Genomic DNA, 12,642 nt, shown 5'->3' with positions numbered 1-12,642 from the left:
CAGATCAGGTCATGATCCCAGGGTCCTGGGAAGAAGCCCAGCATTGGGCTCCCTGCTCAGTGGGAAAGCTGTTTCTCTCTCTCCCACTTCCCCTGTTTTTGTTCCCTCTCTCGCTGTGTCTCTCTCTGTCAAATAAATAAATAAAATAAAATTTAAAAACCACACACATTAAAGCAGACTTTGTTTAGACAAATTATTATTTTATATCTTTACATCTACAAAATCTGATTATGCCCCCAAACTGACCTGCTTGTGTAGTAGAAAATGGAAAGAAACTTACTTTCCCATAACACTATAATGACATGCCAAATCATGTCATATGAGAATACAGTGATTTCTAAAATAAAATAATACTATAATAGGATACACTGAAGTAGGAAGGGGAAATCGAGCAAAAATATTCAACTATAAAGGTCCACTCAAAAGTAGAAATCTATGAAAAACATAAGTGGTTGAATCTGTACCTTTTCAGATTGATCTGGATTACAGATGATTCAGTTTGCACTATCATTTACTTCCAAACCAATGAGGGACGACTACTCTAAAGAGCACTTTAGTTAAACAAAAAAACAACAGGTGGGGTAGTAGCAATTTTACCATAACTGTTTTATTAGTTCTTTCCATTTGTATTTAGAGGCAAGAAAAACTGAACATACTCAACAGTTATAGTAACCTATAAACACCAATTTCAAAAACGTTTTTAGGCACTAACTGGGATACCAACTGGCATAGCATGCCTGTGAATTATACATGACAGAGTCATGTAAAAAAAAAAAAAGAACAAAACCAGTTTGTATTACTATTACTCTACTTATCTAAAACAGGTTTAGGTTTTCAATAAAGATTCTTACTAATCTTCATCAAAATACTCCACCTACCAATTTAAATATGTAAGTTGGTTAGAGATGGAAAAACAGGACTAAAGTCCATCACTGTTAGGTCTGAAAATGGTAGTTCTTATTTCTTATTACTATGCTTTATACTTATGTTTCTCAAAGTGGAAAACTATGTGTGGAGGATAATTAACGAAGGTTAATATTTATTGAGCACAGTATCACATAATGTGGTGAATTCTTGGCACACATTGTCTAATTTAATCCTTAATAATCTTAAAAGTTAAGGACTATAATCTCTGTCTTAACTGAAGAGTTATAAATAATCCACCCAAGTGGCAGAGGGTAGATTTGAACCCAGAGCCTCAAATCAACATAATGGTGAAGAGAGGTAGTGATTGAGAGATCACAGAATTAACTTCCAATATAGAAAGGTATATTGCTTACTGATGGCACATAATTCCTCCTCATACTCTGGAATAGTGGTTTTCAACCCTGGCTACACAGGAGATTCACCTGTGGGACTTGTGGGGGGGGGTATTGTCTGGGACCCTCACTTAGATACCTGGCATTCAATTGGCCTGGCCTGGGGAGAAGGCACCATTTTTTGTTCTTCTGTTTTTGTTTTTTTTTTTTTTTTCATCTCTCCAGGTAATTCTAAAAGGCAGTAAGACTGAAAACTACTACTAATTCTTCCCCACCCTGTTGACCTAAGTACTCAACTACAATCAAATTTACTAATCACCTATTCTGTTCTGAGCACTTCATCTATTATATATTCTATTTGTCCAGCCAAGTGCTTAGTTTTTCTTTTCCTTAAACAGAGGAAACATTAGAACTATACCTGCACCTTTTTAAATAAAATTTTGCCAGCTGTTCTTTGACAAGAGGAATGCAAGAGGAAAGGCAGCAAGATGGCATGGAAGAGTTTGAAAAACCCCTTCTTTAAGCATCCTATACTCCTCAGGTAAAAAAAAGTCCTAAGAGTCAAACTAAAAAATTACATGGCAGGCTATGAGACTAAAACAATTCCATGATATACGTTAAAAAGAGATTGAATATCCATGATCTCTCTGAATTCTGCTGGAGGTAACAGTTAAAACACTAAGTAACTGCCACTGTGGTGATAAGTCCCACTGTCTTCCCATGGCGTTGTGATTATGCAGTGTGTTTTTACCCTATAAGTCACCTGAACATAAACTTAACAGGTGCTAAAGAAATCAAAGCATTACATAAGCATATCCAAACAACAATATGGCTGGTCATAACACGTAGTGAGAAATGCAAGGATTTTGCTGACAATCTCATATGAGAGTCTTAGACCGTTTCACTGAAAGTTACTCACTGCACATCCCACTCACCCTACACCAAAGTACAATGAAAACTGTTCCAGACAGTCTCAGACTTACTGGCCCTTTTTTTTTTTTTTTTTTTTTTACTAAAAGGAGAAGTGTGGAGATACCTGACAAGCGTGGAAGTTTGATCTAGGATTTGAACAGGAGATCTAAAATGAAGAATATAAACTTGAAGTTGCACAAAACTCTGGACTCCTCACAGAAACATTACAAAACTTCCTGCTTCCGGACAGCTCATTATTTGGTTCAAGTCTTCACATTCCTCTATTAGTCATGACCTTTTACAAAGCTCTCATTCCTTATTGTCTGAATAATGCCGGACTTTTAAATGCTGCAAATCAGACTTACAGGAACCCTTATCAAATGAAGAAACCATCCCAGAGTTCATGCCCAGAGGAGACTTAGATTACAGAAAGCCCTCAGTAACCTGAGCAGTGTTGTGTCCATCACGTAGATTTCTTTTTAAAAACTGGCTGTAAACATACATCGCTCTGCATATCTCAAATAAACGTTCATCTATACATTCTTATCATATACGATCACAGGAACCTGCATTACTTCCGCAGAAATTGCCTCTGCAAGAAACTGGGAAGACCTGTGAATGTGTGAAAGGCACAGGCACAACGACAGTCAACCACTCATTGCCAATTGTCACTGGGGTCTCATATGGCCCAGATCTAGCCACAGCCATATGTCAATAGGCTCAAAGGCACAGACGAGGAGAGAGAACCACAGGGTAAGTGGATGAGAAAACAAGGGGGAGGCACCTCATAAATACGTGTACTTCCACTCCGCTGCTGAAGGGGTGGCCCAAAGGGCAGACCCTAAAGAAAAATCTTCCCTCCTGGGATCCGTGACATCGCCCGGGCCTAAAAGGCCCGCTAAAGGGGGTAGGGTGGTTGGGGAGAAAGGGCAGTGTCTGTCCCACTTCGGAGACCGAAACAAATAAAATTAAAGCAAGTTCTCACTTCCTGGTAGCCTAGTCTTCCCGAAGGCCCCGACATAAGACGGATACCGCGGATAGAGGGCTCCCCAGGACCATGGGAGATGGGTGGGGGGACCCACCCCGGCCCTGCACCTCCCCGTCCTCGCCCTCCCCTCCTCCGGGCCTTACACGGTGACGTGACCGGAGCCGCGGACCACCACTGGGTCCGGCGAGTACTTGAGCAGCTGCTCCTCCAGGGCCCGTTCCTCGTCCTCCTCCTCCTCATAGATCTCGTCGAAATCCGCCATCCTGAGCCTCCAAGACCCCCTACTCAAAGGGGCCTGACTCCAAGGGCTGGGGCCGGGGGTACGGGCTGGCGAGGCGGCGGAGGCGAGGGCAGTCGCTGCCGCGGGCTCAGAGGCCGCGGAAATCGGTCTTGGCTGCCTCGGCTCCGGCTACAGAGGAGATGGGGTCCCGGCCGTCGCCGCCGCCGCCATTATCATCAGCGATAACAACAACACAATGTCAACATCCGCCCAAAGGCCGACACCTCCACCAGTACAGCCGCTAACGCTGCCGCTGCCACTGCCGCCGCCGCCGCCGCAGCAGCAACTCAGGCAACCACAGCAACAGCCAGAGCCAGCCGCAGCGGGAGCAGCCGGCTACGGCATCGCGAGACTTCCCGGGAGAGCGGGAGGGCGCGTGGGCGCCGGTGTGCGCAGGCTGGCGGGCGGGAGCGCGCACGTGAGGCCTCGCGCGTTCCCAGGGCGCCTTGCTTTCCTTCCTCCGCTCCCCACGCCGCCACCGCCGACGCCTTGGGAGCGCGCTCCCGCGGGCGAGGTCCCGCCCACCATCAAGTGGGTTGCGGTCCCGCAAGGGAAGACTGGAAGGCTCGGAGGCGTTGACCCGACTCAACGGACGGAGCTCGGAGTGTCCAGTGGAGCTCTTAGTCACCTAAAGTAATCTCGAATGAAAACTACTAAAAATAAAAACACTGGTTGGAATAGAGAATTTATAGTGTGCGTCTGCCTATTTATCTAATAATTGAATCTCGCTTTTTGTCAGTTTCCTTAGTCTTGATGAGAACCAGAGTCTGTACTTTCCCAGTTTGAGGAGCCCAACAGAAACACTGCAAATATGTTTGTTCACTTTAATACAGGAATTTTCAAAACATGTCCAAACTCAAACCTTGTGTCTAATAATCCCCTTAAATATAGTCCAATATATGAAGCCAATGATACTATTGTTTTTAGAAGAAAACTCACTGTAGTCATGCCGAGAAACAAAATTGACACATTCTCTGGATTCCAGATTAAAAGATGCAGTTCCTTGCCCCAACTCCCTCATCAACCATAACCTATTTGCTTCCGTTAGGGCTTTAGGGAATCCCTTTTCCTTCCTTACAGCTCCTCCCACCAAAGGGAAGAGTGGAGAAGGTAGGGGAGGGGAGAATAGGGGAAGGGAAAGAAGGAAGAGTATAACAGATTTTACTTACCTGCTGAGACCACTAGTAAAGGCCTAAGGGTCACTTTGGTTACTGAGTTTCATAGTCAAGAAACTGTCCAGACAGGGGCGCCTGGGTGGCTCAGTGGGTTAAAGCCTCTGCCTTCGGCTCGGGTCATGATGCGGGGGTTCTGGGATCAAGCCCCGCATCCGGCTCTCTGCTCAGCGGGCAGCCTGCTTCCTCCTCTCTCTCTGCCTGTCTCTCTGCCTACTTGCCATGTCTCTGTCAAATAAATAAATAAAATCTTAAAAAAAAAAAATAAAGCCCCAAAGTTCCTTAAAAAAAAAGAAAGAAAGAAACTGTCCAGACATACAAAAAATTCAGGAGCAGGAGTGAGCTCCTAAGAGTCCTGGATAATGATTATACACTATGGAGGCAGGAGAGGATAGCCACCCTGGATCCAGTGCTGGTCAGACCATTCTCCAAGTACAGAGTTCACATTCTAACTTTTCCCTTTAGATGGGTCAGTATTGACCTTGAGAAAATGCAAAAGAGGACAATAAAGATAGCAAGAAATACCATTTTCTTACTGGAAATACTTGAAGGAAATGAGGGTAGCTTGCCAAGAAAAGATAAAGGGAAAGCACAAGAGTTGTATCAGACTTGCTGTATGCCTCCCCAGAGGACATTTATTCATTCATTCATTCAACAAATATTTAGTGAGCTCTATGTGTCAGGTACTGTGTGTGTGAATGAGATACAGTCCCTCTAATCTAGTAGCTTATTTATCACGAAGGTGAGCAATTATAAATTCCATCAAGTGCTCCCAGAGGAGTTTACAGAGGGTACTAATGAAGCACACAGAAGGCAGCTTAGTTTGGTGGTTAGCAATGGGCTCCAAAGCGTGACTGCCTGCCTTTGAATCTCAGCTCTGCCACTTACCATGTGACCCTGAACAGGTCACTTAAACTCTCTGTTCCTCATGTGTAAAATGAGGATAAAAGTACCTAACCCCACTGGTCTGCTCTGCAGATACATGAAATGCTTAGAAGAGGGCCTGGCACACAGCAGCTATGGGGTAGCAATAAACGATGTCTAAGGTCCCTAATCCCACTAATCAGCTCTATGAGGATGAGCACAGTTGTTTGCATTGTTTAATGCTTTACGGTTTATGCTTTACGGTTAATGCTTTATGGTAAAGCACATACCTAACAAATCATTTAATAATCCCCAAGAACCCAATGAGGTAACCAAGGAGGATGTAATTTCTTCCTTCACTTCAGAGATGCTATGTGACTTTCTCGTGGCCAAATGGCTATCTAATAGTCAAACTTAGGGCTTCGACTTCAATGCACTGGTAAGCCAAGCTCCTGAATTTCCTTCTCGGCAGGACATAAGAGGCCAGCGGCTGCATTCTCTTGAAGGAGTGCATGCAAATAGGAGGTAAGAAAAGGGAACAAGAGGAAGGAAAGTCAGTATGTTCCAGGCCTGGCCCACATCCAGTGTGCGGTAACTGGAACTCACCTTTCTGTGGAAGCGGTGGCCAAGATAAGGGACTGGTGCCCCAAAGTATTTAAATCATCACATAGCTGACAACTTCCCAAGGGCAGAGGAAGTCACCCACAGCTCCTTCCACCTCAGGATTTTCCCAAGTTCCTGCTTCAGAAAAGGAGCCCAATCAATGCTCTCTGAATTGAAGTGTGTTTTACTAGCGCTAGCTCCAGAACGTCGTGAGTTAATTAGGCTTCTGAGGACTGTGAGAATGTCACCCTTTATCTTAACACTGGTTCTGTGTGGGAGAAATGTTCTTATTCTCAGATCTATTCAACAGAGTGGTCTTTGTATCTCTCGCTGCCTCAGCGTAAGGTGGGGGCTGTCTTATTTTTGTTCTTCCTATTTCGCTCTTCTTTTCCCTGCTCTCAAAAACCTGTCAGAGCTAGCAAAAGGGTGTGGGACCTGGGAATGAGGGGGAGATAATGAGAGAAGATGAGTCGAATATTTCCTTGGTGATGGTTGACATCATAATCCCAAACTCCACCCCAAACCCTCCAGGGTCCAGTTTCCTGTCAAACTCCCGCTCTCATCTCTTCCTGGGGACAGACTCCCATTTCTCAGTTTATTTGCCCTCAGTGTCCAGGCGTTCCCCGGCTCTCTACCATATAGACTCCTCTCCATTTGCCATCCCCTCTTCATTCCTGCTTCACACACTTACCACATTTCCCTTCAGACCAAAGCAAACAATAATAATGCATCAGGGGCCTCAGGAGGCAACAGATCTTCAGTTGATTTTTAAGGCAGATATTCCTAGATTTGAAAACTTCCAAGTTCTGTCACTACCTAACTAAGTGGCTTTGGGCAGATTCAACTTTCTTCCTTTCTTTTTTTTTTTTTTAATACGGAACACTTCACAAATTTGCATGTCATCCTTGTGCAGGGGCCATGCTAATAATCTCTGTATGGTTCCAATTTTAGTATATGTGCTGCCGAAGCGAGCACCAGGTTCAACTTTCTTTTTTTTTTTAAGATTTTATTTATTTATTTGACAGACAGAGATCTCAAGTAGGCAGAGAGGCAGGCAGAGAGAGAGGAGGAAGCAGGCTCCCTGCTGAGCAGAGACACCCCAATGCGGGGCTCAATCCCAGGACCCTGGGATCATGACCTGAGCGAAAGGCAGAGGCTTTAACCCACTGAGCCACCCAGGCGCCCCCAGATTCAACTTTCTCAGCCTCCTTCTCTTCATCCTGAAATGGAATCTATGTCTTGAAGTTATCAAAGGTCGAATGAGGTAATGCTGTGGACTGAACTATGTCCCCAACAAATTTATATGCGGAGGTACTAACCCCCCTTGTGATGGCAGCATTGGGAGGTACGACCTTTGGAGGTAATTAGGTTTGGATGAGGTCATGAGGGTAGGTCCTCAGGATGGGATTAGTGCCTTTATAAGAAGAGACCAAGAGCTGGCTCTCCCCACCTCTCCCCGCTTGGTGTGAGGATACAGAAAAAAGACTACCACCTGCATGACAGGAAGCTATCTCTCACCAGGAACCAAATAAGCCGGAGCTTTGATCTTGGACTTCCAGTCTCCAGAGTGGTGAGAAATCAACTTCTGTTGTTCAAGCCACCCACTCTCAGGTATTTTGTCATGACAGCCCAAGCTGACTCTGACAGCATGTAAACCCTCACTTTTCCACACATTCCTTCATTACGTAAATATGCTCTGAATGACTCCCATGTGCTATATTCTCTGCCAGGAACTAGGGCTTAGCAAAAAGACATTAAACAAAACACAATTCCTGCCTTCGTGTAGCATAAAGTCCATTGTGGAGGGCTGACCAGTAATTACAAAAATGATTAACTGTTAGAATTGTAGTCAGTCCTGTGGAGAAGTACAGGGGACCATGAGAATGGTTAATGGTCCTAACTCGCCCTGAGAAATCAGGAGCTCTTCTCTAGAGAAATGACATTTAACCTGATGATTCATTCAAAAATATGAAGATGAGGAAATAGAGGAGAAGAGAAAGCTCCAGGCATTGGACCAGCATGTTTTGTAGCAACAGTTTGGGACACTGTAAGAGAATATCATAGACTTATAAACAACAGAAATTTATTTCTGCACCCTCATGACCTAATCATCTACCAAAGTCCCCACTTCCCAATACCATCACACTGAAGTTAAGATTTCAACCTATGAATTTTGGGGAAACACAAACATTCAGTCTATAGCAATGTTCAAAGACTCTAAGGCAGAAAAGAGAATGACCTAAATCAGGTTCAAACTAAAACCAGCGTGGTTGGACCATCGTAAGGAAGGCAGAGCCAAACTGAGATGGGCTCAAGGAGGTTGATAGAGACTTGAAGGCCTTGGTAAAGGGTCTGAAGTTCATTTGTGAAGCCAGGCAGTGTGCCTAAGAAAGCCAGTGCATTTTAAAATTCCCAAATGGGACACCAGTAGTCCAGCCTACCCAGAATGCATCCCCTACTTCTTTTGAAAACAGCACATCCCCAAGATGACTTGTGGTAAATCATACCTCCCTCCCCTACTCTCAGTACATGTGACTGGGTTAAGCTGACCATATCCCCAATCATAAGAGTGAGCTCATGGCCTAAAGCTAGCAAATCAGAGAGAATGGGGTAACGTTGGGTCACAGTGATTGGTTTGGACACATGATTCAGAAGACCCAATGAGATTCAGTACCAGGACTTTTAATAGAACTATGGGGAAGGGGAAAAATCTCTTTTTCTATGGATCTACCAGGAGCTGTGCTGTTCTTGCAATGGTAGAAAATGGTTGGGAATGATGCCAACCCTGAGGAAAGCAGAGCCAAGGAATGAAGCAAACATGACTTTGTCTTGATGATCATGTTTGAGTCCCCTGAGTTCAGCCACACCTAAAGATCTCCTGGGTTTGTAGAAGAGGATAATGGATTCAGTTTGTGGAATGTGAGATACCCAATAGAGATGACCGGTAGAACATAGATAAAAATATTAGAAAGATAGATGGATAGAAGTGTGCATGCATGAATGGATAGACAGATAGTATCAAGAGCAGAAAAGGGAGAAATGGGGAGCAAGAGGCTCAAATCAGAAGTCTTGTCAGGAAATAAATACATTGGGATCCATCAGCCAATAGAGGATAAAAGTACCATAGCAATGACCGAGATGGCAGGGCATCTGCGTGGCTCAGTCAGTTGAACAACTGACTCTTGGTTTTGGCTCAGGTTCTGATCTCATGGGTCATAGAATTGAACCCCATGCAGGGCTCAGCACTCAGTGGGGACGCTGCTTGAGATTCTCTCCTCTCCCTTTGCCCCTCCCTCCACCCCCCCTCTCTAAAATCAATCAATCAATCAATCAATCTCAAAAAGAAAGGAAGAAAGAAATGACTGAGATGGTTCAAAAGCCAAGAGGTGAGACGGCCTAGGGAGAGAGTGAGAAGATAAGAGGATCTAGAATGAAGGAATTTCGGTTGATTCCAGATAGGGAGAGGAGGAAGGACTGACAGGGGAAATTGGAAGGAAATAGCCAAAGCGGCAAAAGGCAAACTGAGACAGTATGGTGCTACAAGTGAAAAAAAGGAAAGAAAAAGGAGGTAGTAATCATCCATGTGAGATGCAGCAGAGATGATGCAAGATAGGAACCAAAGAGTGGAGTGTCACTGTATCATAGAGAAGGACTCAATCAATTTCTTTTTTTTTAAAGATTTTATTTATTTACTTGACAGACAGAGATCACAAGTAGGCAGAGAGAGAGGAGGAAGCAGGCTCTCCACCGAGCAGAGAGCCCTATGTGGGGCTCAATCCCAGGACCCTGGGATCATGACCCGAGCCAAAGGCAGAGGCTTTCACCCACTGAGCCACTCAGGTGCCCTCAATCAATTTCTATAACCAGCAATTTGACAGAGCCAACCCAGAACCCCTTGACTCTGCAAACATGTAGAAATCCCAAATTAAATAGGGGCGGCTGGGTGGCTAAGTCGGTTGAGTGACTGATTCTTGGTTTGGGCTCAGATTGTGATCTCAGGGTCTTCAGATCAAGCCCCTTAACAGTTCGTGCTCAGTGGGGAGTCTGCCTCAGGATTCTCTCTCTCTCTCCCTTTGCTCCTCCCCACCCTCACACATACGTACTCTCTCTCTCAAATAAATAAATAAAATCTTTAAAAAAAAAAATCCTAAGTCAAATACAACCATTAAAAAACAGTAATAAAGGGGAGCATAACTCCCCACTCTTTAGGCGAGGGTTATACATAGAGATTTCCTTCCAAAAAGTGTGGTATGGAAATTAAGGAAGACTAACCACTGTGGTGACATCGACGAACACTATGGCAGCCAGGTGATCAAGGTCAACAACAGCTGTTAATCATGTTGATAGTAGGTATCTTTGTTATGATATGGTGAAGATGGCACCTAACCTCTCTGATCTTCCCCCCAAATACCCGTAAGCCCACTCTACTCGTGAGAAAAACATTAGACAAATTCCAATAGTGAGACATCCTGCAAAATACCTGAACAGTACTCCTGACAACTGTCAAGGTCATCAAAAACAAGGAAAGTCTGAGAAATTGTCATAGCCAAGAGGAGCCACAGAAGATATGATGACTAAATGTAACGTGGTATCGGGGAATGGGACGTTGGAACAGAAAGAGAAAATTAGGTAAAAACTTAGGAAATCAGAAATAAACTATGAGAGCACCTGGGTGGCTCAGTGGGTTAAAGCCTCTGCCTTCCACTCAGGTCATGGTCCCAGGGTCCTGGGATCAAGCCCCGCTTGGGGCTCTCTGCTTAGCGGGAAGCCTGCTTCCCCCCCAGCCCCCCGCCTGCCTCTCTGCCTACTTGTGATCTGTCTGTCAAATAAATAAATAAAATCTTAAAAAGAAAAGAAAGAAACTATGGACTTTAGTTAATAATAATGTGTCAATATTGGTTCATTAAATTTAGCAAACATACCTGAAGATGTGAATAACAGAGAAAGTAGAGAGTATAGGGAACTGTCTGGACTGTTTTCTCAATTTTTCTTAAAGTCTAAAACTGCTCTAAAAAATAGTCTATTTTAAAGATATATATATATATCTTTATATATATATATACTATATTATATACTATAATATAATATATTATATATAATATATTATATATAATATAATACATTATATTATATATAATATAATACTATATTATATATAGTATATTTAATATACTATATTACTATAGTAATATAGTAAATATTAAATTCAAAAGAGAGGAGAAATATTTTGCTGCCAGAAGAAAAGATGAAGCCTAAAGCTTGACTGATAGATTCATAACCTATACCATGGAGCTGGGAGAGAGAAGTGGGTAGGGAGGGAGTTATTGGACCAGGGGTAATTCCCAGAAGCTGAAGGCAAGAGTTCTAACACTTATGTGATAAGAGACTTGGCCATGGGTAGATTTAAGGCAAGAGCACAGTATCCAACCAGGAGGAGCTGCAAAACAGAAACCAGAAAAACTCTGCCCATGGGCCCAGGGAAGCAATGTGGAGAATTTTTCTCCTGGAATTCTGTACTTATCAACCCACTTAGCCTCACAGACATCCTTATAACATAGGTACCATCTTCATCCCTATATATTACATATATGCAAACTGAGGACAAAGGAAATTAGGTAACTTGGGCCAAGGTAGCATAGCTAGAAAATGGTAGAACTAGGATTTGAGTTTCCTCATCATTTATGTTTCCTCATCTCACGAGCTTACCACCTTGCTCTACAGTCTTACACACCAGCAGAGAAATATTCACATTATTTCCCTCTATTTTCACAATACCTACAACAGTGCCTTGTAAATACAGTTAGTGCCTTATAAATATTAAATAGATGGCTACGTGTATGAAATCATCCTGTTTCCAATTTTCCTTGATGATTTCACACTGTATATACATATTTACTGTGTCTGTCCCCAAATATTTTTATAATAAAACTAAAATCCATATGGATTCTCAGATTACCCTAGAATAATATTTATGGCTGCTCACCTGATTTAAAGCCATGTTGTAGGGGCACCTGGGTGGCTCAGCGGCTTAAGCCTCTGCCTTCAGCTCAGGTTATGATCTCAGGGTCCTGGGATCAGGTCCCACATCGTGCTCTCCGCTCAGCAGGGAGCCTGCTTCCCCCTCTCTCTCTGTGCCTAACTCTCTGCTTACTTGTGATCTCTGTCTGTCAAATAAATAAATAAAATCTTAAAAAAATATTTTAAAAAATAAAATAACATAAAGCCATGCTGTAAATATGCCATACAAGTTCTAATGGGCTTTCTCCATTGCCATCTTTTAAATTCACAAGTGTCTGGAGATTTCTCCTAAAATTATAGGCTCGCAGAACCAGAATGCAGCCCAGAAGTCATCTTGTCCACGTTGGCTCCAAAACTTTGCTTCAGGCTAAATCATGTGGTGTTTCCTTCTTTATTGAACACCTCAATAATTACATTAAATAGCTATAACATATTGAGCATATGCAAAAATATGATGTTCTTCCACAGTTTTAAAAGATTGCGTTCATTAAGGTCTAAGACCACATCTTGGATTTTTTTTTTCCCTTCCAATCCCTTGAATATTTC

General features: G+C 43.2%; 1 protein-coding gene and 1 non-coding gene across 3 annotated transcripts in view; both read right to left on the bottom strand.

The window, feature by feature from the left end:
* The window catches only part of CHIC2 (cysteine rich hydrophobic domain 2), a 69,716-nt gene extending 65,871 nt beyond the window's left edge, over positions 1-3,845 (bottom strand). Inside the window, exon 1 of one of the 2 annotated variants that reach the window (XM_045998353.1) lies at positions 3,303-3,845. In XM_045998353.1, the coding sequence (XP_045854309.1) occupies positions 3,303-3,421 (119 nt within the window). In that variant the 5' untranslated portion in view covers positions 3,422-3,845. The remainder of the gene's footprint in view (positions 1-3,302) is intronic. The other variant, XM_045998354.1, reaches the window with a different exon arrangement.
* A 3,101-nt stretch (positions 3,846-6,946) lies between these two features.
* Positions 6,947-7,053, bottom strand: LOC123937749. Its single transcript, XR_006817547.1, has one exon. It is a non-coding gene; the product is annotated as a U6 spliceosomal RNA (small nuclear RNA).
* Positions 7,054-12,642: the final 5,589 nt, after the last annotated feature.

Source organism: Meles meles, chromosome 2, assembly GCF_922984935.1.
Source record: "Meles meles chromosome 2, mMelMel3.1 paternal haplotype, whole genome shotgun sequence".
NCBI lineage: Eukaryota > Metazoa > Chordata > Mammalia > Carnivora > Mustelidae > Meles > Meles meles.
This window is presented reverse-complemented; position numbering and strand designations above follow the sequence as displayed.